Consider the following 25636-nt stretch of genomic DNA (forward strand, 5'->3'; position numbering starts at 1 on the left):
GAAAATACTAAAAAATTTAATTGCATTTCAAATAAATAAATATATATACATTATGTAACTTTTAATAGCACCGTTATCATTACTTAAAAACACTGATAGGAATATCTTTTTAAGTATGTAAAAATTACATAGTTGTTGACTTTTGTAAGTCAAGTCACCTATTACACATTTAAGAAAGAATTAAAAAGTCATTTTCTAATTTTATACAAATGCTTCATATTTAACAAAGCCTACCACAATCCATAGGGCACAAATATTGGCCAATAGTTCTAACTTTTATGTTAGACAAAGTCCTCCCCCCCTGCCCCCCTTAAGATAGCTAAGAGAATCAACTTATAGAGCTTAGCTTTTCCCAGGCATCTGACTTTTGGGAAGAGAGAGGGAAGGTCAGTGAAGTTTGCAAAATCACCCAGTTACTCTTCTAGAATGAAAAAATAAAGACATCCCATTTGATGACTATACAATTCAAAATAAGCTCTAATACAAATGTATATGGAGAGGTTTTGAAGAATAAATTGGATATCCCAGGGGAGGGTCAGCCGCTTGTACTGTAAGGTTTCTTAAAAATAGTGGATGAGCTTGTATACTATAACGTTCCTCATCATCATTTGTGGCATAAAGCAATTCCCAAGAAAGATTGGCCCACTGACCTCTAACAGCTTCAGCATTTAACTTCCCAACTTGGATCAATAATTCTTGAAGGGTAAGTACTCTCCCAGTGTAAACTCCCTTTAAAGTACAAATGGGGTGGGGGGAGAAAAAAAAGAGATTATATTCAGGCCTTTATATTTTACTTATAAACCTAGAAAAAAATTCTATCATTCGAGGCAAACATAGAAAGTGGTGTATTAAAATGTACACACGAGTTGCTTGTCTTCAGAATTGAGTCACCTCTATTAGGTAATTCTATGGATAAGTATGCGAGAAAAGATTCCCTGACAGCCATTTCATTCCATGAACAGAACAGCAAAATCTCACTATTTTATTTCCTTCTCTATTCCTTCATCAGATCTGGCCTCAGCAATGCATAAGTCATAAATACTAATCAGTGGAGATCACACAGTAGGCTTTTTTTTTTTAAAAAAAAAAAAAGCTCCACTAAGATATAATTCACACTCCATATAATTTACTTATATAAATTGTACAATTCAACTGTTTATTTAGTATATTCAGATATATAAAACTATCATCAGTCAATTTTAGACCATTTTCACGACCTCAAAAAGAAACCATATTCTCTAGTCTAGCTATTACCCTCGCATCCCTTCATTCCCCTAATCCTAAGAACTGTTACAGTACTTTCTAACTCCATAAATTTGCCTATTCTGGAAATTTCAAATGAATGGTGTCATATAATATGTGGTCTTTGTGACTGAAGTCTTTAACTTAACATGTTTTCAAGATTCATTCATGTTGAGCATATAACAGTATTTCATTCCTTTTTTATGATCAAATAATATTCCATTGCATGGATATACCACAATTTGTGTATTTATAAGTGATGAACAGCTAGGTTATTTCCACCTTTTGGCAATTATGAATAACACTGCTGTCAACATTCTTGTACAAGTTTTTATTTGTATCTATGTTTTCATTTCTCTTGGGGATACACCTAACAGTGAAAAACTAGGTCAGATGGTAATTCTATGTTTAATCATTTGAAAGCTGTCAGGTTTCTCAAAGTGGTTGCTCCATTTTACATTTCCACCAGCACTGTTATTAGAGTTCCAATTTTTCAAAATCCTTGACAACACTTATCTGATTTTTTTCATTTTAGTCATCCTAGTGTGTATGAAGTGATATTCACTGTGGTTATTTGCATTTGACAAATCTGATGACAAATCTATGAGCATGGACTATCTTTCCATTTATTTGTGTCTTCTTCAAATTATTTCATCATTGTCCTAAGACTTTTCAGTGTACAAGTCTTTCACCTCCTTGGTTAAATTTATTCTTAGGTATTTTATTCTTTGTGATGCAACTGTAAATGTGATGTTTTCTTAATTTCTCTTTATGACAGTTCACTAGTGTATAGAAATGCAGCAATTTTTATATATTAACTAGAGGCCCGTTGCAGGAAGATTCCTGCAATAGGGCTTGGCTCCCGCCTCTGCCGCCTCGGCTCCCTCCTGCTTGCCACCGCCTCCCGCATCCTCCTGCCTCCCGCCGTCTCCCACCCCTCGCACCCCCACTGCCCGCCGTGCCATGGCTCTGCTCCCGCCTCCCGCCTCCACCGCCTTGGCTCTGTTCCTGTCTCCGTTGCCTCTACTTTGCTCCCTTCTGTAGCACTTGGCTTCCTTCTATGTTGTCTTCAGTCTTTGCTCCCAGCCGGTATATGCAAATTAACCGCCATCTTGGTTGGGTTAATTTGCATATAGTCACTCTGATTGGCTGATGGGCATAGCGAAGTATGGTCAATTAGCATCTTTGTCTTTTATTAGTGTAGATTTTGTATACTGCAACTTTAATGAATTACTTTGGTGGAGTCCTTAGGGCTTTCTGCTTATAATATATCATCTACAGTTAGTACCAGTTTTACTTCTTTTCTGATTTTAATGACTTTTCTTTTTCTTACTTAATTGCTCTAAGATGTCCAATACCGTGTTGAGTAAGTGGCAAGAATAGGGATCCTTGTCTTGTTACTAATCTTAGATCAGCTTTTCACTACTGAGTATGGTGTTAGCTATGGGCTTGTGATATAAAGCCTTCATTACACTGAGGTATGTTCCTTCTATACCCATTTTGTTGCCCACTTTGTTGACTTTTTTAACACATGGTTTTCTTTAGTCCTTTGAACATATTTATGTCTCCTTTGAAATCTTTGTTAATCTGATATCTGGTTGATTTCATAGGCAATTTCTGTGGTCTTTTTTTTTTTTTTTAACCTGGTATATGGATCAGACTTTCCTGTTTCTTTTCATGCCTCATAATTTTTGTTGAAAACTGGACATTTCAGATAACACTGTAGTAATTCTGGGTACTAATCCTCTCCTCCCCCTACTGCATGGCTTGCTATTATTATTTGCTTATTAGTTTAGTGAGGTTTTGGATAACTTTAGGGAAGTTAATCCCTAACTCCACGCCTACTGTGAAATCTTTGATGTTGCTCCTTGGGTAGTGCAGCCTTGTGAATGCCCAGTTCCCATGGGATAGCAGTGGTTTTGGCAGGGCTCTCTGTGTTAAGTGGTCACACCCAGCTGTTAAACACCACTGATTGCTCTACATTTTCAACAATAACTTGGGGCATATGTTGCTTCAGAGACTGATCCAATTAAATTTGGGCTCCTTTGAAAAAATAACTTTGGAGATGAATGTTTGAAATTTGTTCTGATCCCAGGAGGTCTCTTCTCTGCTGTTTCTTTCTAGGTTCTCCCTGTTAATCAACCCAGCCTACAGTTTAACTTGTATTTTTAATGAACTTACCAACTATCTCTTAATTATTTTTCACTACAGCCTCCATAGTTTTTGAGAGAATCTTAGGCTTCAATGTGACTACACTGTTTTGGAAATAATGCTGGTTCCTTTTGTTATTGTTATTGTTTTGTTAATCATTTGCTTCTCTCACTGGAAAAAATCTCTGAGCCAGAGCTCTGAATCTGAAGGTGAGACAATGATGTGCTCTGAGTAACACCTCTGCTGCAGGAGATAAGTACTTGGTAGAGGGGCAGCAGTAATTTCAGGTCTACTTTTCTTGCCTCTCCCAGTGTGGAACCTCCACCCTATGGGTACACAGGGTGATCAGGGCCCTAGTATTCTCAGTAGCACCATGTCCAGGCTAAAGTCTCCATCCAATGAGGTAGGTTATCCAGAAAGGAAGTCTCACATCTTGACTACATATGCTTAGAACCCAGCCTCAAACAGGTAGCTGAGAATAAGATGAGAAATGTTGGAAGTCCTGCCTCTTTCAGAAAACGTTAGTTCTCCAACTGGCAGCTGAGGGAGAGGAGCTCTGTCCCTAGCCAAACACTGAATGAATGTTTCTGTCTTACTGAGCTGGGAGAAAATGAGCCTTGGCTCAAATACCACAGACTCTCACTGTACCTACTGCATTTTAGTTGATTTTTTTGGAATAAATGTTTCTTCATTTGCTGTATACTTTTAGGACCATTTCCAAGACTTTAAGTGCTCATTTTTAAAAATGACTTTCATCATTTTCACTGGGGAGCACATCTGCAGAGCTTCTTAGGTTCTAATGCCAACATGGAACCCATAATAAGCTCATAACATTGAATCTTTTATACTTGTCCACACTCAATGACATTTTAAATGCTATGAGAAAAGTACTAAATCTTTAAAAAATTATTCACTATTTGAAGTCTTTGGTAATTCTCACAAGTCAGTTATTCTTCAAATAAAGTCTAACTGTCAGCAAAAGAAATACTTTGCCACTCATAAATTAATTTTTCTTCTAGGAGTCAAACCCAAAGTGATAATTTCTATACTTGAATTTAGCATAGAAATACAATCCTTTTAGTCAAGTATGCTATAGCAAATGACATTTACTTGACTATTCTATGAGTCAGTTATTACACCATGAATACACAACATTTTTAATTGGCTCCTATTAAGTTTTTAAAAGTAAACCATCAGTCATTTTATAATTGGACTATGTTGACCATAAAGTCACGCTTATAGATGCATTAAAGCTGTCATTAATACATAGAATGTCATCTCTCTATCACTTAGTTCAAATCCTTTATAATTGATTTCAGTTCTTTAAGGTAATATACAAAATATACAAAAAAATTTTTTTAATATACAAAAATATTTAAAAACTAAGTTTTAACCTTACCATATTAGGATCATACCCCAGAGAAAACAAGTATGGTTTTTCTTGTAAAACTGCTTCCTTCCACTTTTCATCAGATACCAAACCAATGTACCAGTTGCTTTCATATTCTTCAAGGTAGTTAGTTAGCTCTTTAAAGTCTTCTATTGGACCAAAACTTGCTTTATCAATCATTAGTTTCAGAGTATACCTAAAAAATGGAGAAACAAAGAATTTTAGAAATTTTTACCAACTTTATAAATGAAATAGATTTTGTTCAATCAATATTTTTAAGATATTAAACTGAAATGATACAGTTGGTATTTCAGATCAAAAGAGAGAAATGATGGAGTTAAAGTGAAGAAATCCAAATGAAAAATAAGTTCCCCACACAAAGAAAACATAAGGAAATATACATTGAAGTATATTCCTGATAAAATCACAATACATAGTAAACAATTTTTTCGTTCTTAGGAAAGTGATTATTTTTTAAAATTAGAAATGAAGATGTATCTTCTTCTAGGTTATTAAAAAACTCAACATATTCTTGCCAATGTTACAATTTGTATGTCATCCAAATGAATTACCTGAAAGCTTTCAGTGTTAGCTGGAACAGTTCTGGCTTTTCAGTCATCCAATCAAGGGCAAGAGACCAAGGCAAAACACCATTGAAAACTCTCAATATATGACCAGGACTAGGATCCATATTGTCTCCACAAAATAAACTAAAATAACAAGTCATTACTGCATGAACATAAAAGTCTTTTAAAACTCTGTCTTTTGCAATTTCTTCCAGTACATTTCCTTCTGAAGGGAAACATTCCAACTGCCTTAAGACAAATTGGTACCAGTCTTCTGGAAACAGTAAGCTCATCTCCTTCATTTTGGAACTCGGTACACAGTTAGACCTCCACTCCTCAGGTACGCTCAACAGGTGAGAATGAGAACAACTGAACTCCATGAGAGGAATATATGCCGTATCTTCTTGTGCTCCTTTGTCAATAGCAGGGTATCCCAATATGACTGCTTTGTAAAGACTATTTTCAGTAAATTTGCCTATAGAATGATCACCAACCATTCGTGATTCTACTGATCCTGGAAGAGGCAAATTTATACTTTGCAAAACTCTTAATTGATCTTTTTCTTCATTTTCTTTTTTGGGAGTTGGCTCATCACCCAAAACATCATCAGACCAGTCATCTAAAATTTCTGAATTTAAACTAACTGTGTCCTCTGAGGATTTAGTTTGTGGTGAAGTATTCAAACCAGGCAGGATTATTAGGGATGCTTTCCCTTTATTTTCAGTTTTTTGGACATTTTCCTGCATGCTGGACCTTCTGGAGCAGTACTGAACAAGTATCCACACAAGTACTTTAACAAGGTCACCTTTAAATTCTCTTAAGTTATCACGAGAATCTATTATGCCAGAGAGGACATTCCTGGCATCAGAATAGATTTTCACAGGCAACACAGTACAGGGTGTTAAGACATTTCCAAAGTGTCTATTAATTGAACATATTTTTGCACATTCTTCCTGTACAAAGGCACCTTCAAAAACTTCATCAACTCTTCGAGCTTCAGCAGTATGACATGATGTCTCTTGCAATTCTAACCCCTAAAGAAGAAATTAAAAAGTACTCAAGTTTATGATCACTTATTACATAGAGAAAAGCAATTAGGTAGGATTATTTTTCTTTGAAAGAGAAGGAAAAAGAATTGGTTTCTCAAAATAAAAATATTAAAAAATGTAAACATTTTCTTAACCTCAAGAGATATACCTTAACTCCAACTTAATGGCCCTTAACATATCTGATGGTGGATACAGAAATAAAAAGTAATTCCATGATTTCAAAAGAAATTCTAGAAATTCCACTAGAAATTACCAAAATAATTTTATTCAATATGACTGTAATTTTAAAAGACTATCTGTAGTCAAGGTGGAATAACACTTATTCAAACCTTTAAAATAATTTTTGGAGGGAAAAAAATAAAATTGGAATTATACAATATGCACAATAGTTTTGTATCCTTCCCTCCTACTTTATGAGAGCATTATTCTACTGTGTGGATATGCCATAATTTATTTAACCATTCTCATATTCCATTTTTTTACTATAATAACAATAATAATAATAATAATACAGATTTATGGATTTGGTTATTGTCTGTCTCCTTCCACTATAATGTAAACTTCATAAAGCAGCTCTCTTTTGGCAAAACTAAGCAAGCTTGTATCCAAAAAAATTTAAAAAGGAAGAAAAAAAGACTGCCACCAAAAGGTATGTCCTTATACCACATGTGTCATGGAGCACAAAAGATCAATAAAAGGAATCACATTATTAGGTTTTATAAGCAACTCAAAAAAGGCATTTTGCTCTAAAAGGAAGGAAAAAAAACCCACAGGGTGTAGCAGGTAGAAGCATTGGGGTCAAAAAGTTTTTATTAAATTGAGAATGCTTATATGATGTACGTGTGTAAAAAAATGTTACAAAGTCATACTTTTGAGAGGCTCAATTAGACAGGGATAAAAACAACAGGAGGACTGGACGAAAAGGGGGAAGGTATGTTTTGTTACTATGCTCTATTACACAATTAGCACTAGTCTGCCTATCAATATGTACATATTGAAATATACTTTAAAAATCCCTAAGTGTTTTCACAGGTAACTAAAAGATACTCTTTCAAACTGAACTACTAAGTGTTTGATGTGTACATAACAGGTAAAATTTTACACATGCAAAATAAATATAGTACTACAAAGGTTTCAAATGCACACTGACCTTAATGTTAATACAGCAGTAAGTATAGCCACATTCTAGAATCATTATCCACATTAAACGATCCTGAAAGCGGCCCAAGTAGTGAGAACCAGGTAAGAGGAGACCTAAAACAAATTTGAAAAAAGAAAAGTCATTGCTCAAACTTGTTTTATTTTTCCACACGAATCTTTAAAATTGATAACGCACTTTCAACTAATTCACAACTCCTTTGACCCTCTCTTTACATCAAAAATAGAAATAACTATTCATTGCATTAAATTGAGCTCTCAACAGGTGATAATACATAAAAAGTCAAGGATATAGTTTCCAGAAAACAATATATTAGCACTTGCTATATAAAATCCTATCTACATGTTAAATATATCAAGAAAAGTATTAAATACTGTATATAAAAAGCCATCTTTACATTAATGATTTATAACATTGTGGACATTTTATAGACATGCATAAAAATGTTTTGTGAGGCCATGGCCAGGTAGCTCAGTTGGTTAGATACACCAAAGTTTATGGTTCAATCCCCAGTCAGGGCACATACAAGAATCAACCAATGAATACATAGATTAGTAAAACAACAAATCGATGTTTCTCTCTCTCCCTTACCTTCTCTCTATAGAACCAATAAATTAAAAAGAGTTTTATGGTACTAAAATTTACATAAAATACTACCTACTACACTGTACAAATACTTTTAAAACTTAGTATTTATCACAACATTATGTCTGAGATTTGCCTATATTTACTGCAAACAGCTCAACCATTCATTGTAACTGCACTGAGAAATCATTATATAAATAGCGCTGAATTTGAATATTCACTTCCCACTTAATAAACATTTTGGATGCTTCCAATTTTAATAATGCTGCAGAAATGATCTTTGTGCAAGTCTGCTTATACAAGGTGTTGTGCAGGAAAGTTAACAAACAGAACTAACTGATAGGCTTGAAAGGCCTGCTTACAAAGTTGCCTTGACTGGCATTTGGGAACTTGTATTTCAGTGCAAACAATACAGTTTATACCAAACACTGGCTTTCCTTCTGGGAGTCTGGAATTTTGGTATGCATTAGGCAGGGAGGGTGCCTCATGACCAGCTCCAGCAAAAACCCTAGACATTGAATCTCAAGTAAGTTTCCCGGATAGTCAACATATCACACATGTTGTCACAACGCACTGCTGGGGAATTAAGTACATTCTGTGTGACTACACTGGGGAGGACACCTGCAAGTTTGCATCTAGTCTCTTACCCAAAGTGACTTTTCCCTTGGCTGATTACGCTATATATGCTTTAGCCATAAAATATCTTTTTCTTTTTTAAAAAATTCTTTATTGTTGCAAGTATTACATATGTCTTTCTCCCCCATTGTCCTCTCCCAGCCCACCCTCGCTCCCAGCCCAGGCCTTCACCACCGTATTGTCTGTGTCCATTGGTTATGCTTATATGCATACAAGTTCTTTGGCTGACCTCTTACTATGACTATATGCTGAATCCCGTGAGTCCTCCTAGCAAATAATCAAATGTAGGAATGCTCTTAAACCAAACAAACGTGCAAGTTTCTCTAGAATTGGGATCACTGACTCAAATTGGAATCACTAGGTGATGGGAATGTACATTTTTACTACAGACTATAAGTTTATTCTTCAAGCTAGCTTACAAATTTACACATTCCCTCTTCCAGCAGGATTTGAGAGTTCCTGTTCCCCATACCCGTTGCCAATACTTGGTAATGTCAGACTTTTTGTATTTTTGCCAATCAGATGTGTGTGAAATGTTACCTGATTTTCCCCCAGGAAATACTTTACAACACACTTCTTGGCTGAGTGTGACTGATTTGATAATAAAGTATAATTTCTACTTTATTGTTAAGGTATTTATCATTTCAGATGTGAGTTTAATCTTACAGGTATTTTTAAAAGTGGCATAACATTGCATAATAAAAATTAATTGGAACTGGATAAAAGTATTAAAAGTATAGAATATTTCCTATAAAAGGAAAATGTTTCACAAAAAATTTGTACTACAAAGGTAAAGTTTTTTCTAAATTATCTAACGTCATCGTAAAGAAAAGCTCAACCCAAGTAAACATTACATTCATATTGTAATTTTAATTGCTATTCTGCCTGGCATCAGTTTGCTAGGAAGTCATCACTCATTTCTAAAGCAAGTTTCAGGGGCCTATGATAGGAAGTTATACACTGTTGTCATCAGCTAATACCTTATCTAAAACCAATCTTTAGAGGCATTACATAGTTCTACAATAAAATTATATAAGTAACATAAAATTATAATTATCATAAAATTAATTCATTCTCATTAAAAATATTGCTAATTTACATAGCACTTCATTTTGGGAGGCAACCAATCATTGCCCAAAACCTTTGTTATCTTACCCTGTAACTTTGTCAGACTGCTTAAGTTGCTATATAAGAACTAATAAAATATGAGCAAACTCCCTTAAGCCCTTCAATATGACACTATGTAAAATAAAGGTAGTTTTCACTCTTTATGGGTCTAAAGCTACTGCATCTTCTTGCTATGAACTCATAAATACATAACAATTTTGGGAGATAAAGTGTTTTCATGTTTCAATGATGAGGCTACAACCTGACTTTATTCAAGAAAAAGTTGTTTAGCCTGGCTGGTGTGTTTCAGTGGTTGAGCGTTAACCCAGGAACCAAGAGATTGTGGTTTGACTCCCAGTCAGGGCACATGCCTGGGGTGTGCAGGAGGCAGCTGATCGATGATGTTCCTCTCTCATGGATGTTTCTACCCCTCTCCCTTCCTCTCTCTCTAAAAAAAAAACAAAAAAAACCATGCAAGAGTTTTTTAAAAAATTGTCAGATCGTACTAAAATTTTCCCTTAGTATTTTCATTTTATAACTTTACCTCAAAATAAGGAGCAGGAGATAAAACAACAAGCAAGAGATATACATCTACTTCATATTTAGTCTTTCTGCCTGTACATCAAAGTATTATAATTTGTATAAGTAGTTGGCTCAAAAGACTGTTTTTCTGTGTGTTCATGTTTTTGTACTTTAAATACATTAGTGAGTATTTAAGCACAAGCCATTTACTTACCTAAACTTCCAGCTACCATTGCAGACTGCAGTGCAGCGGTCAAACTTGGGATCATCTGGTAGTAGTACACTGAATCTGCACACACAGAGGCTGCAGTGCCCACCACTCCCGGCCAAGTCCGAACAGGTCGGGGAAACCCCACCAGGAACAAAGGAAGAGTGAAGAGGGGGAGTAGGGGAGAAGAGAGTACTGTGGAAAGAACTATGAAAACCAACAAGAATGGACAGAAAACAATGTTGAGTACACATAAAGTGGTGGTTGATTGTCTACGATTTTTCTCTGTCCATGATGCAAAAAGTACAGCCACAGCAAACTGCAATTTAGAGATGAACTGAATCAGACGGTCACGCATGATACCAACCTGTAGAAGCATAAAAATAATTTTTTATTCTTAAAGAATCTTTTATATTTCTTATTTCTTATTAAAAATGACTTTTACTCCTTATTCTTTCTCATTTCATGAAATCTAAAATCTATTAGAAAAAGAATTTAGGGAGGTTTTTGGATATTAGATTAGTATTAAAAAATCAATTGTATTCTACACTGTAGTAGTAAATAAGCCAAAAATGAATAAAGAAAACAATTCCATCTATAATATCATTATAAAGAATATAATACTTAGAAATAAATTTAACAAAAGCATACTTGTACTATATTGAAAATTATAAAATACTGTTGAAATAAACTAAAGAAGACCTAAATAAATGTAAATATAGCTCATGTTCATGAATGGGAAGAAGAAACATAATTGAAGAAAGAACAGTTTTTCCAATAAATAGTGCTAGACAATTGTACGTCCATATACAAAAGAATAGATTTGAAACCCTACCTCACATCATATATAAAAATTAACTCAAAGAGATCACAGACCCAAATGTAAGAGATAAAACTGTAAAACTCTTAGAAGAAAATATAGTAAATCTTTCTGATCTTGGAATGGGCAGTGTTTATTACATATAAAACAAAAAATACAAGTGATAAAAGAAAAAACTGATAAACTGAACTTCACCAAAATTAAAAACTTTTTTTGCTTCAAAGGACATAAAGAAAGTAAAAGACAATCTACATAATGTGAGAAAACTTTTATCATATATCTGTCAAGGAACCTGTATCCAGAATATATAAAGAACTCTTACAACTCAACAATAAAAGGATAAATACTCCAAATAAAAGTGGGCAAAGTATTGGAATAGACATTTCTCCAAAAAACATGCATAAATGGCCAATAAACATATGAAAAGATGCATCATTAGCATTCGGAGAGATACAAATCAAAATCACAAGATAGCAGTTCACACTATAATGACTATAATGAAAAAGTCAGATAATAACAAGTGTTTGTGAAGATGTAGAGAAATTAGAATCCTCATGCACTGTTTGGTGGGAATGTTAAATGGTGCAGCCACTTTGGAAAAATATTTGGAAATATGTCCATATAAAAAACGTGTACACAAATGTGCATAGTAGCATTATTCATAGTCAAAAGTAAAACAGAATACTACTAAGCAACAAAAAAGAATACTGATACATGCTACAATAAGGATGAACCTTGAAAACATAAGTGAAAGAAGCAAGATGCACAAGACTTTGTGCAGAATAAAATGTCCAGAATAGGCAAATACATAGAAACAGAAAGTAGATTAACGGTTGCTGGGGTGGGATCAGGAGGTGGGTGTGATGGAGACTAGGAATGATAAATACAATATGTATGAGGTTTCTTTCTGGATGTTGAAAATGTTCTAAAATTAGATTGTGGTGATGGATGAAAAATTCTGAATATATTAGAGGCCCAGTGCACGAATTCATGCACGAATGGGGTCCTGCCAGCCCGCCCTGATCAGGGCCAATCGGGCCAGGCCAGCTGGGGGGAGGGGCTGTGGGCAGTTGGCTGGCCAGCCCCGCCCCCTGGTCAAACTCCCTGTTGAACTCCCAGTTGAACTCCTGGTGGAGGGGACAATTTGCATATTACTGGTAGCCTTTTATTATATGGGATACCACTAAACTGCATATTTTTAAAAATATATTTTTATTGATTTCAGAGAAGAAAGGAGAGGGAGAGAGATATAGAAACATCAATGATGAGAGAGAATCAATGACTGGCTGCCTCCTGCACACCTCACACTGGGGCTTGAGTTCACAACCTAGGCATGTGCCCTGATGGAGAATCGAACCATCACCTCCTGGTTCATAGGTTGATGCTCAACCATTGAGCCATGCTGGCTGGGCTGAACTGCGTATTTTAAGTGGACAACTTAATGGTATATGAAATACACCTCAATAAAGCTGTTAAAAAATACACTCACCAGTAAGAGTCTGATTCCTGTATTCAGGCTTCTGTTCCACCATGTGTCTATACTGGTCAACAAGTGCACTGTGGATACAATGACAATCTCCAATAAAGCATTTTCTGTATTCTGCCATACCTGCAGTACACAAAAAATCCACTTGATTAGGGAGAATTTGATAACCTATGTAAACTATTAGAGTAAACAAAATCACAATTAAATTTAGAAATACGAAAGCATTATTAAGTGCATACTAGGATTACCATTCTAAAAGCTCTTGTGAATCCAATGGAGACAGGCAGAGAGTGTAGCCCTTGTAAGGAACTGTCCAATGAAAGAAATGCTATCATAGCAAAGGGTGACACTAAGACAAACAAAAGACAAATTTAATTAAGGCAATGTAACCCCTTCTACCATATTTTATTTTGGCCAATATGAGGCTTTATAAATGCCCATTTAAGCTATTAACTAAAAAAAAACACACAAACCAAACAAATGAACCAAAACATAAAATAAACACTTATATGAAGTATATATTACTTCACAGATATAGGAATTTCATCTTTCTGTACACTTTGTAGATATAACACAAAGTTAGTAAATTTTTACCTTCTTACCTAGATTTAGCAAAATCCGTCTGACAACACCAATCTTCATGAGCCTTGCTTGCTTTTTTAAGAATAATGTCATAGTCTGCACATCCTTTGGATAGAAAGGGTTTCGGAAAATTCCAAAGATATAGACACTTTGAATTTCTCTAAGTATCCATAGTACTATAAGTAATATCATCAAAACATAGCCAACAATAGCCTGGGAGCTGGTTTTGGAAATCTGTGAACAACAAGCAAAGTGATGCAGCAAAATACTTTCTAAGAGAGCCAAGACTAATATAATGACGTAGAAGAGGCATTCCTTCCAAGAAAACTGTTTTTCTGAACCAAGGGGTAAAGTCTTAGATTTGATTCCAACTCTGTGTCCAATTACACTGTGTTTGAAGACAAAACCCATCTCACTTAGGTTAAGACTCAGTAAGAACCCAAGTCCAGTCATGAAAAGAACCACTCCAACAGTGCTGGGAATGAAATACGATGTTACAGCTGTTCCAGCAGAAATGATGAACATTATTAATAATCTGCAGAGAATAAAAAAAGGATTTGTTTGAAAAGCAATAATGTCCTTTAAGAGTAAGTTACATATAACTTTAATATTTAAAATAATTACCGTAGATGGGTTGACATAGATGAGCCTCCCAGGCCAAATGCTAAAACCTGTTCCACTGACCATAAGAAAAGCGCATCGGGTGGGGGCAGAATCCCTAGTGCCCACAGAAAGGGTAAAAATATAAACAAGATGTGTAAAATCTGATTCATTTGTTCTAGAGCTGGTATATTTACCATGAACCTATAGGGAAAAGAAAATATTTAAATCATACAAAAATTATATATAGCAGAGAATCTTTTCAGGAAAAACAAAACATACATACACCCCTCCCCTCCCACACCATAAATACCCACCCCCCCAAAACCAAAGAACACTTACAGAAAGGTCCTAGTCCCAATTTGCAAAAGATCAACACATATAAGTTGTGACCATTGTCCCTCCCTTATATCAGGAACTACCCTCTCTCCTCAGCAGTGTACAAATTAGCACTTAAGTGAATATGTGGATTCAAATGTGGAAAGAAAATGTAATTAAAAGTAATCTATATATAAGTAATCTATATATACAAAAGCCTAAGTGACCAAATGACCAAATGACCAAATGACGGGTCAGTCACTATGACGCGCACTGATCACCAGGGGGCAAACCCTCAAAGCAGGAGCTGCCCTGTGGTAGTCAGTGCACTCCCACAGCCAACCTCCCATAGCCAGCTAACCTCCCATAGCCAGCCAACCTCCCATGATCCATCCCCTCAGCCAGCCGGCCCCAATCGCCCCGATCGGCCCTAGCCCCCGAATTCATGCACTAGGCCTCTAGTTTACTGAATAACATTGAATTTAGGAATCTGTAAAACTGCACTGAGCCCAGGGCAAAAATATTTCTCCCTTAAATGTCTAAACTACATTGGTTACATTCTACCAATGATTTTTTAGAGTATAAAATTTTTAAGTTTAAAATTGCAAGTAACTCTGGGAAAGCCAAAGCCTTCCTGCTGTTCACACATCAGTAGCTGGCAGAGAAGAAGCTGTTCTCTTCTTCAACTCTATCGTACTGTCTTGCTCCCAGGCCCCAGAATTTGAAGTTAGTATAGTTAATAGCAGAAGCCAGCAACATTAGGTTATGAATGTGTCTCTGTGGGTTAGCCTGGAAACTTAACTCACACATGTTTCTATATTGTATATAGAGTGGTATGAATTTGAGAACACAAACTGGTACTATACAATCTCATAAATCAGAGATGGCTTTTCTCGTAAGTGGAGAAGCTAGTTCTTGATACAGCACTGACCAGTTAAATACAACATCATTAAATGAATTCAAATAATGTAATACAAACTTAATAAAATTATCTATGTTACTAATTTTTTGAAATGAGGCTAAACAATCACCTTGTTTGGAAAGCAACAATGTCATAGTACTTATGGAGTTCCAGAGATAACTCAAAAGAGATGAATCTCAAAACTTATAATTGTATTTTATACCTGAGCTACTAGAAATCAAGGAAAAAGGCAACTTCTGTAATAGTCAACACTTAAATGTACATTAACAGTCCAGAAGCAAATGTATAAAAACTACAGATATAATAACAGCATAATGTGTTTGGTCACACACATAGCAGGACTATGCTAGCTAATGCACTCTGCATCATAATGGATGTCCTTCACATTTTTATAAGCAGAGAATTAATGAACACAAGGTTAACAATGTGATGCTAAATTAGAGGACAATGCTATTTGTAGTATAGTTTAAAATAAAATTAATCTCATCCTGAGAAGAAAACACTGAAGTAACAAAAAAGAAAATCGAACCACACACAATAAGCCACAGGAAGGTCAAGGAAAACATGCAGATATACAGAGGGTTTTTTGTTGCTGTGGTTTTTTTGTTGTTGTTAAGATAACACTTCTCCTTAGATTCATAGAGAGCAAGCTGACAGCTCCCTGGGGTGAGGGGTAGGGGGGAGGCAGGGGGCATGGAGAGATTGAGCAAAAAAGAAAAAAAAGAGAGAAAGAACTCACGTACTCACAGACAACAGTATGGTGATTGTGGGGGAGAGGGGAAAGGGATGTAGGTGGAAGAGGGGATGGGGGATAAAAGGTGATGGAAAAATATATGTATTTTTAAATTACATCTTTAAAAAAAGATAACACATCTCTTGCTAACATAGTCAAGGATAAGATAACATGTAAAATAATGTATACTCAAGAAATAGTTTATCCAAATTACATTTACTCCCCAAACATTTTTGTTTTGAAAATAAATATAAGCAATGGCATAGAAAAGTATTTATATGCAAGATCATAAATAAATAGAAGCATATGTAATTGAGGTAACTAAACATTGTGATTATATTCTTATGTAATCAGCTGAAATAGGTTAATTCTTTTATATAAAAATGTTTAATTTTTTTGAGGTTAATTCTTTTTTATATGAAAATGTTTAAATTCTAATGTTTCTGATAATTACCTACCCAAAACCCTCATCTCCAAATACTATCACATGGGGTTTAAACATATGAAGTTGGAGGGAACACAAACATTCAGTCCATAACATGACTATCCATTTCTACCTGGACACTAACCTATAAAAGAGAAAGCTATAATCTATAGCAAAGAAAGAAAGAAAAGTAAGATTTAGAAAAAAGGCAAGCAAAATGGGGTTAGAAAAGGCAAGCAAAAAGTGGTTATCAAACAATTTTGTAAACAATTTTGTTAAACATTCTTTTGATTTTTCTTCAGTAGCCAACTGATTTTTAAAAATATTTCTTCAATATAGTTACTGTAACAAAATTCGATGTTATCTATTCATCAGAAATTCAATCTGTACATAATATTTATGTATATAAATTTTAAAGTCTTCATTTTCTCCTCACAGTAAAGTTCTATCTCTTTCCCCAGGTTTTAGCCAGCTATCATAGAGATTAATAACTCCTTCTTTAAAGTGAAACACAGGACTGAAATTTTGTTGATTTATCTTTTTTTTTTTTTTAAATATATTTTATTGATTTTTTACAGAGAGAAAGGGAGAGAGATAGAGAGTCAGAAACATCAATGAGAGAGAAACACCAATCAGCTGCCTCCTGCACATCTCCCACTGGGGATGTGCCCACAACCAAGGTACATGCCCTTGACCGGAATCGAACCTGGGACCTTTCAGTCCGCAGGCCAATGCTCTATCCACTGAGCCAAACCGGTTTCGGCTGTTGATTTATCTTATAAAGGATTTTCTTTTTACTCTTCAATAAGATTTACTTACTGTTTTAGTATGTATGTTTAACAGAAATTTTTCCTAGAGATTAATCATCAAAGCTATCACCCAATGGTTTATCTTGATGACTTCCACTTCAAAGATACATTTTTTAATACAATGGAGAGTGCTCTTATTATGTCTGCTTTAAAATAAAGCGAGTTATAAAGTATTTTATAGCTTATTACCTGTATGCAAGATCTATAGAAACAAAGAAAAAAATATAAAGAGGTCTCATAAGAGGAATGATTTCATAAGTATCCTGGGTTTGAAAAGTTGCAGTCTCTACGGCTGTGTTTACAATTAATGAATATTCTCCTGTACATAATGTTATCCATCCAAAGAAAAACAGCAGAACAGTGCCTCCTGCACTGCCATACAGCAAGGTTATCCTATTTGGGAGCAGATACCACGTTCCAAGACCACACAATAACCCAGCAAGAACAGAATGAAAAACCATATTGGCTGTATATTTCTTCCCAGGAATTAGAAATTTGATAGTCTCAGCACCAGTACAACTTGTAAATTCATGCTCATCTTCCTCTGCTAAGATATCTGTGCTTAGCATTCTTTCTACCGTTGATGATTTGTTTCTGGCGTATAAACTTGTGAACTGGATGACAAATGCGGTGAAAAGCATTAGTCCACCTGAGAGTGCTGCTGTGTAATAGTCTTCTAGGATGCCTAATTGGTACAAAAGTGTTCCTATCCCACCCAAAACCCATGGCATCAGAAAAAGGACAATTTGATTAATATATATGTAAGGAGGTGCACAATAGCCTAATCTGAGCCGAGGGCCTCCAAGAACAGTCTGTGGAAAGCGCTTCAGAAGGAAGTCCTTTTTGTAATCATTCAGTAGAGGCACATCAGGACTCATCCTTCTCACTCAGGAGTACCCTGAAAGTCACATCACTTTCTGTAACACAGCAGTCTCTAAAAAAAAAAGAAAGAAAAAAGTCACTTTTTGGAAATATCATACTTAAAACATGTAGGGGAAATCCCACATTTCTATGTTCTCTCTCAAATTCCTTCAAGGGCAGGATTTACAACCTCATTTCTCTACCTCCTCCCCATTGCCTGACACATACTTGGTACTAAATAAATAATGGCTAAGCTGTTTTTCATTTGAAAAAAAACAAACGACCACCACATTATTACTAATTTATCTAGAACATAATATCTGGAATTAAATCTTACATTAACTCACAATTTGAGATTTTTGAGACCAAAGGAAAGTTAAAGAAGTAAGTACTTTCAACTCAAATCTGGTTTAACTGATCATTTCCCTGAGAGCTTTTGTTGTTTGATTATTAACTTTTCCCTCTATTGTAAGGGCCAGCAGATTTTTTCTGTAAAGGGTCAAAGAATGAACATTTTAGGTTTTGTGGACCATATGGTCTTTGTTATAATGACTCAACCCTGCTGTTGTTGCAGAAAAGCAGCCACAGACTTTACATACGGAAATGGATATGATTGATTGTGTTCCAATAAAACTTTACATTATTTACCCAAACTGGTTGTGGGCCAGATGTGGCCTGTGGGTCACAGTTTACCAACTTCTGCCCTAAAATAAGGATATTCTCTATAATTACCTTGAATTAAAATAGAAATGGAAAACAGAAATACTGTTAGTCATATCACTTAACAATTATAGTAAATTTAGGATTTTCTGATAATTTAAAAAGTTAATTCCTGCTAAAACAGTAGCATTCTGATAAAAAGCCACTGGCTGTTCAACATGTAGTAGGAAGAACAATGATTTCATCATTCAACTCAAAAGACTTCAGGTATCAGAATAATGCATATTATTAGCTATATTATCACAGGATTAAAATTTTAGTCTCTCTTTCTGTTGTCAGTTTTCAAAAATCTACTTGCTCTAAAAAAGCATTTGAAATAATAACAAGACCTATACATGCTTTAGTCTAGATCAGTGATTTTCCACTGGTGTCCTGCAAGAATTTTTAAAACTATGAAGTCAGGGGCACTAACTCCCTTCTCCCTTAGACTATCAAAAAAAAAAAAATGACAACAGCTAACACAATAGCTGTCTGGTGTGAATTCCCTCTCTTGAACCATAAATATATAGGTCATATATTAGAGCTGCATCTTATTGGTCACATCACATAATGAGGTTGCATCTGATTGGTTAAGTCTTGGTACCAGAAATCCTTATATACAAGTATAGATACCTGATGTTTTAAAAAGTCACTTTGGAGCAAAAAGGATAATCAATTACTATTATTTTTTATAAATCAATCAACATTAAACTTATTTTTTTTTGGTCAGATTGGCAAAAATATTTTTTAGTGTTCCGTAGAATTTTAGTAATTATTTTATGTGTGCCATGAGATGAAAAAGATTGAAAATCGCTGCTCTAGATTATTTTAATTTAAGGGTCACAAAAACTATGTATCAAACAAGGTGGTCTCTCTTATTTTCAAGTTTTCCTTTTCCTGCGATATACTCAGTAGCTTATCCAGAAAAACAGTTGCCTAACACAGGGCTAGCTAACAAAGGATTACCTCAGGGATCATATGTTGTACTAGAAAAGAAGAATTATGTTTAAAGCCATCTTCACAATGATAGACATATATACCAATGGAAAAGAATAGAAAGCCCAGAAATAAACTCTTACATATGGTCAAAGATTTGACAAAGATGAAAGACCATCCAATAAGGAATGGACAGTCTTTTGCAACAAATGGTGCTGGGAAACAGGATATCCAGATGCAAAAGAATGAAGTCAGACCCTCACCAAACACCATATACAAAAACTACCTCATGTGCCCTAACTGGTTTGGCTCAGTGGATAGAGCATCAGCCTGCAGACTCAAGGGTCCTGGGTTCGATTCCAGTCAAGGGCATGTACCTTGGTTGTGGGCACATCCCCAGTGGAGGGTGTGCAGGAGGCAGCTGATGGATGTTTCTCTCTCATCGATGTTTCTAACTCTATCGCTCTCTCTTCCTCTCTGTAAAAAAAACTACCTCACATGGATCAAGGACCTAAATGTAAGAGCTAAAATAATAAAACTCTTAGAAGAATATACAGAAGAAAAGCTTCCAACGTTGGATTTGGAAATAATTTCTTGGAAAGCAATAAGTAACAACAAAAAATAGACAAATTGGACTGAATAAAAATTTTAAAAGTATATGCATCAAAAGATACTATCAACTGAGTCAAAAGGCAACCCACAGAATGAGAAAAAATATTTGCAAAGTATATACCTGATAAGAGATTAATATGCAGAATATATAGAGAACTCCAAAAACCCAACAATAAAAGAACAAACAACTCAATTCAAAAAATGGCAAAGGACTTGAATAGGCATTTCTCCAAAGAAGACATACCAATTCCAATAACCAAAATGAAAATAATGAAAAGATGCTCAACATCACTAGTCATTAGGGAAATTCAAATCAAAACTACAATGAGCTATTACCTCACACCCATTAGGATGAGCTAACCGAAACAACAACAAAAAATGACAAATATTGACGAGAATCTGGAAAAACTAGAACCCTTGTGCACTGCTGCTGGGAATGTAAAATGGTACAACTTCTATGAAAAACAGTATGGTAATTCCTCAAAAAATTAAAAATCGAATTACCATAAAACCTAGGAATTCCATTTCTGGATATATGCCCCAAAGAATTAAAAGCAGGTTCTCAAAGAGATATTATAAACTCATGTCCATAGCAGCATTATTTACAATAACTAAAATGTGGAATCAACTCAATGTCCATCAAAGGAGTAATGGATAAGCAAAATGTGGTATATACTTATAGGGGAATATTATTCAGTCTTAAAAAGGAAGGAAATCTTGTAATATGCTACAACATAGATGAACCTTAAAGACATTATGCTAAGTGAAATAAGTCACATTTCAAATACTGTATGACTCTACTTATATGAGGTACTTAGAATAATCAAAATCATAGATTGAAAGTAGAATGATGACTGTCATGAGCTGGGGGGACAGGAGAATGGGGAGTGTTTTTTAATGGGTATAGAGTTTTACAAGATGAAAGGAATCATGGGAAAGTATGGTGCACGACAATGTAATAATCTTGATATTACTGAACTATACACTGAAAAATGGTTAAGATGATAAAATTTGTTATATGTTTTTACAACACATAAAAGTATTTAAAGCCATCTTAAAATAGCCTTTCTTCCCGTCAGTTTAAAAGTTTTTCTGCAAGCCACTTCTTCCCAATCAAAATCAGCCCTGGAGAGAGCTTTTGGGCATCACAAAAGGTTTTTGGGTCACTATTAAGAATTACTGCTTTACAACCTCTCTTGTTATACTGTTAGGAAATTCTTTACACTATAAACACTTATCCTATACTAGAGGCCCAATGCACGAATTCGTGCATGGGTGAAGTTTGGCTGGCCCACCCTGATGATGGCTGATTGGGGGCGGGGCTGCTGTGGCGCTTGTACCTGCTGCCAGCGCTGGCCCCACTCACACCCACTGCTGGCGCCTGGTGCTGGCACCTGGTGCTGGCACCGACTGCTCAGTGCCATCAGAGGGTGTGAGCAGTGGCTGCCAGCCCCGATCGCCCCTCAGGGCTTCTCTACCTGCCCCTGCTCCTGAGGGGAGACTGGGGCCAGTAGCTACCGCTTGCACCCACTGCCAGTGCCAGCCCCGCTGCACCCACTGCCAGCGCCAGCCCCGTCGCACCTGCAGGCAGCGCTGGAGCCACTGCTTGCACCCACTGGGGTACCCGGCACCCTTCCCAATTGCTTGGCGCCATCATCGGGTGCGAGTGGCAGCTGCTGGCCCTGATTGCCCCTGAAGGCTTCTCCACCTTCCCCTGTTCCAGAGGGGTGATCGGGACAGCAGCTGTTGCTCGCACCTGCTGACTACACCGGCCCTGCTCGCACCCACTGCTGGCACCAGCCCCAATTGCTCCATGCTGTCAATGGATGTAAGTGGGGCTGGCGCCGTCAGGAGCGGCGGCGGCAGGGGCAGGAGCGGGGCGGCTGGCAGACAGGGGACCGGGGGCCATGGCAGGAGGGGCCAGGCTGGGGCACGGAGGATGGGCTGAGACCCGCCTCTGTGCCTAAAGCAGCCTTACGGCCCACAGTTCCTTTCAAGGTGCATGAATTCGTGCACTGGGCCCCTTGTTGTCTTCTATCTTCAAGCCATTAGTCTTCATTCTGCACAGAACAAGTCATAGCTTTTACTCACATGGCAGCCCTGCAAGTACTCACAAAACAGCAGAACTTATATGGTTGATGGTTCCATCTCAGGGAATGAGAAGACTGCCTCCCTACCCTCCGAATAAGTTTACCTCCTGTACTGATGTCAGGCTTAGTATTCTGTACACTGAGTGTACTGTATTCTGATATGATTGTTCTGTAGAAGCCATAGGGTAAGTAAAGGCACACTCCTGTAAGCCGGGGTAAACATTCTGATTTCAATTATCTATGAAAAATGACATCAGACAGGAAAATAAACTTGGATGGCTGGCCTGGGCTTTTTTAAGATCTGGATGTGCCTGAAATTCCCCAGGAAGTTAGGAAAAGTTGCCCTCTCTTGCTCCACTGAGGCAAGCCGGGAACAAGGTGAGATGGCTTGCTGGGAAAGGAAGCCAAAAACTGAGGATACTCATCAACCAGATTACCTAGCTGCATGCACGTTACTACTCACATTCGTTTAACTTTGATAGGATACCCTGTGATTGTATTCCAAGCAGGGAAATATTCCGAAGATCTACTGTTAATGTGAAAACATGGAAAGATTCCCATGAGATACTGCAAAGTAAAACAAACACATGAAGACCCATTTGCATTTTAAAACAAGAGTACATACACTTGCATGTTTAATGGCTGTGCAATTTGTACAGGTGTAAAAAGTTTCAGAAGGCATACACACTATGCTGTGTTTGTGCATGTATTTTATGTATGACATTTTCACACCTCTTAAGTTTACCAAACATAAACATTCTCTAGAACTCTCAACCCCATGCCCAGCAAACACATTCTGTGCTTTTCATCGTGGGTGCCTCTGCTCAAAGCCTCTCCTTTGCCTCTGATACCTGTACTCCCTTCCCTAATTAGTATTCTTAGTCAACTTTCAAGACTCAGCCTATTCCTTTCCGAAAATTTTGCAGAGTACGTAGGCCAAACTGTGCCTCTCTTCTCTCTGTATATTAAAAGCATTGCTTGTTTATGCTACTCATCTTGTAACATGTATTAACATAAGGCATTTCTTGTACTGTTCACTCTTCACATGTTACCTTTTCATCTTTTTTTTCCCTTCTCTATTAAGTTATTTGTGAGGGGCTAAATCTTGAGATACTTTTGATTCTCCCTAATATTTAGTGAAACACCTTGGCATGGAAAGGCATGTAATACATTAATGGCATAGCTTAAATACGCTGATTAAAGTAGAAAAACATTAAATATTGCTGTTTAAAAGGGAAGTTGGGAGGATATCCTATAATATTAAGGATGGTCTTTGCCCTAACTGCAGGAATGAGCTAACCAAAGACAAAACACCTAATATACAGCCGAGTAAGAAAGAAATAAGGCAGATAATGAATTCAAAAGCCTGATAAATAACTTCTGATGAAGTAGAGTTCATAGAAGTAACCGCTGGTCCTTGACAGAGAGTTGTGGAGAGAGGCAGGAGATCAGTGGGTAAAGAGAGATTCATGGTCAGGGGGCCAGAAGTTGACCAACTTGGGGCAAAAGTGGTTTAGTTGGAGATAAGAAGAGAAAAAGTCCATTACCATCTAAGGAGAGTAATTTGTAAGCGTTAGTGGGGTAACAAGGCCATCGGCAAATCAAGACTTAAAAGGCCATTTTCCATTTCACAAGTGTCTCTTAGAAACAAAATGCTGTTAAGTCACCAGGCTAAAATATAGCCTTTCAAAACAAAATTAAAATCACACCAGATTGCTCTCTCTAGCGACTAAGTTCATCTTACGTCTCAAGAAAGTCCAATAGTGGCACCTGTAGGCTTTATAACGAAGAACGAGAAACCTGTCGCAATTTAAAACTGCACGAACAACGTGGCTGTGCGCTGGCTTGGAAACTGAGGCGACAAAGAAGTCTCCAGGGTGTTGGGATCGAACGTACCTCGAGTCACCCGAGGGAAGAGGCGATGCAAAGGCATCCAGAGGGCTGCATTTCTGCAGATAAACAGACTGGGCGCCCCCGCCGGGAGAATGTCTGCGACCCCGACGGGAAGACAGATAAACTGCGGGGACTTGACAGCCAGCTCCTCTCGGTCGCGCCGCAGCCCGCTCTGCGTTTCCATGGTTAACGTCAACTCCCGTTGGCGCCTAGCCGGCGCGGAAGTGAGAGCGCGCGCGGGGCGGGGCGGGGCGGGCGCTCGGCTCGCCACGCCCCCAGGCCGGCGCTCACGCGGAGGGCTCCCTTCCGGCCGGCTAGGCGAGGTGGGGCGGGGCAGTAAGCGCGCTTTGTACGCTCCCGACTTGAGCCAAAGCTCGCTTGGCCCAGGGTCGGGGTAGTCGCCCGCGATCTGGCCTTGCCTTGGACCCTGACGCGGTAAAGCGGCGAGGGGAACGCTAAGCCAGCCCTGAACTTTCACCCGGACCAAGAGCGTCTTGCTGACGCAAGAGCGTCGTTGCCCTGGTGACGTACGTTCCTCTGCGGGGTCGTGCTCTCGCGCGGATAGAGACGCGGCCGCCATTTTGCCAGCGTCCCGTCACTCGTGGTCTGACAGCCACCTGTGGAGTGGAGTGCGGCTCCCGCGGCTCAGGGCTCTGCGACTTCTGTTAAGCACATCCGCACTTTGGCCGTCACCACCCAACACGCCGACGGTAATAAATGGCTTCTAAGTGATACTTCATCCATCCTATTCGGCTGATTTTCACTGCACACAGTGCTCGCTGTCGGTCCTGATTGCATTTCCCCCTTCTGAGTGGATTTGACTGCATATTTAAATGCAAGGAACCAAAACGCCCATCCATGAAACACGTTACTGAGGTATCTATCTGTTTTTTAATAAAGTAAGGTCAAGGCCCCGTGTTCCAACCGGAAAAAAGCATTGTGGTGGGTTGTTAGTACTTAGCGATAATTTCAGATCCGGGAATCATTGACCGGGGGCCCCAAGTCCCTAGTTGCTCTGGTGTAAGACTTACCCTTGCGCCCTGTGCCCCTGCCTCCATTTCCCGTGTTCCAGTTTCTTTCCCATGTTCTGGACACCTTACAGATTGCCGGTTGGAAGTCTGCAAGGCAGCCCCTGAGAACTCGAAATTAGCGATTCGGCCGCCCCGTCAAGGGAACTTTAGGGCCAGTTCGTGGGTCTCAGTTTACCCGCGTGTCCGCCTTGGGACGTAGCGGACG

The 25636-nt window shown here is 37.5% G+C and overlaps 1 protein-coding gene across 1 annotated transcript; it reads right to left on the minus strand.

Annotated features, from left to right (window-relative positions):
* Positions 1-24607, minus strand: PCNX4 (pecanex 4). Its single transcript, XM_081101772.1, has 11 exons — positions 24404-24607; positions 17499-18243; positions 14128-14307; positions 13524-14038; positions 13170-13270; positions 12925-13044; positions 10622-10982; positions 7549-7652; positions 5356-6383; positions 4793-4979; positions 1-729 (listed from the first exon to the last, which is right to left on the minus strand). Exons 2-11 carry the CDS (start codon positions 18185-18187, stop codon positions 478-480), a joined length of 3537 nt encoding a protein of 1178 aa, XP_080957898.1. The 5' UTR covers positions 18188-18243; positions 24404-24607; the 3' UTR covers positions 1-477.
* Positions 24608-25636: the final 1029 nt, after the last annotated feature.

Source organism: Myotis nattereri, assembly GCF_964212035.1.
Source record: "Myotis nattereri genome assembly, chromosome: 1".
Taxonomy (NCBI): Eukaryota; Metazoa; Chordata; class Mammalia; order Chiroptera; family Vespertilionidae; genus Myotis; species Myotis nattereri.

What these genes read in the sequence shown, in the direction of transcription:
- PCNX4 (XM_081101772.1), bottom strand. Translation starts at nt 18,187, where the DNA reads ATGAGTCCTGATGTGCCTCTACTGAATGATTACAAAAAGGACTTCCTT. An exon ending in ACGGATTTTGCTAAATCTAG is followed by an intron (nt 13,271 to 13,523) that starts GTAAGAAGGTAA and finishes TGTTTGTCTTAG; the next exon opens with TGTCACCCTTTGCTATGATA. An exon ending in CTAACACTGAAAGCTTTCAG is followed by an intron (nt 4,980 to 5,355) that starts GTAATTCATTTG and finishes TCCATTTTTTAG; the next exon opens with GTATACTCTGAAACTAATGA.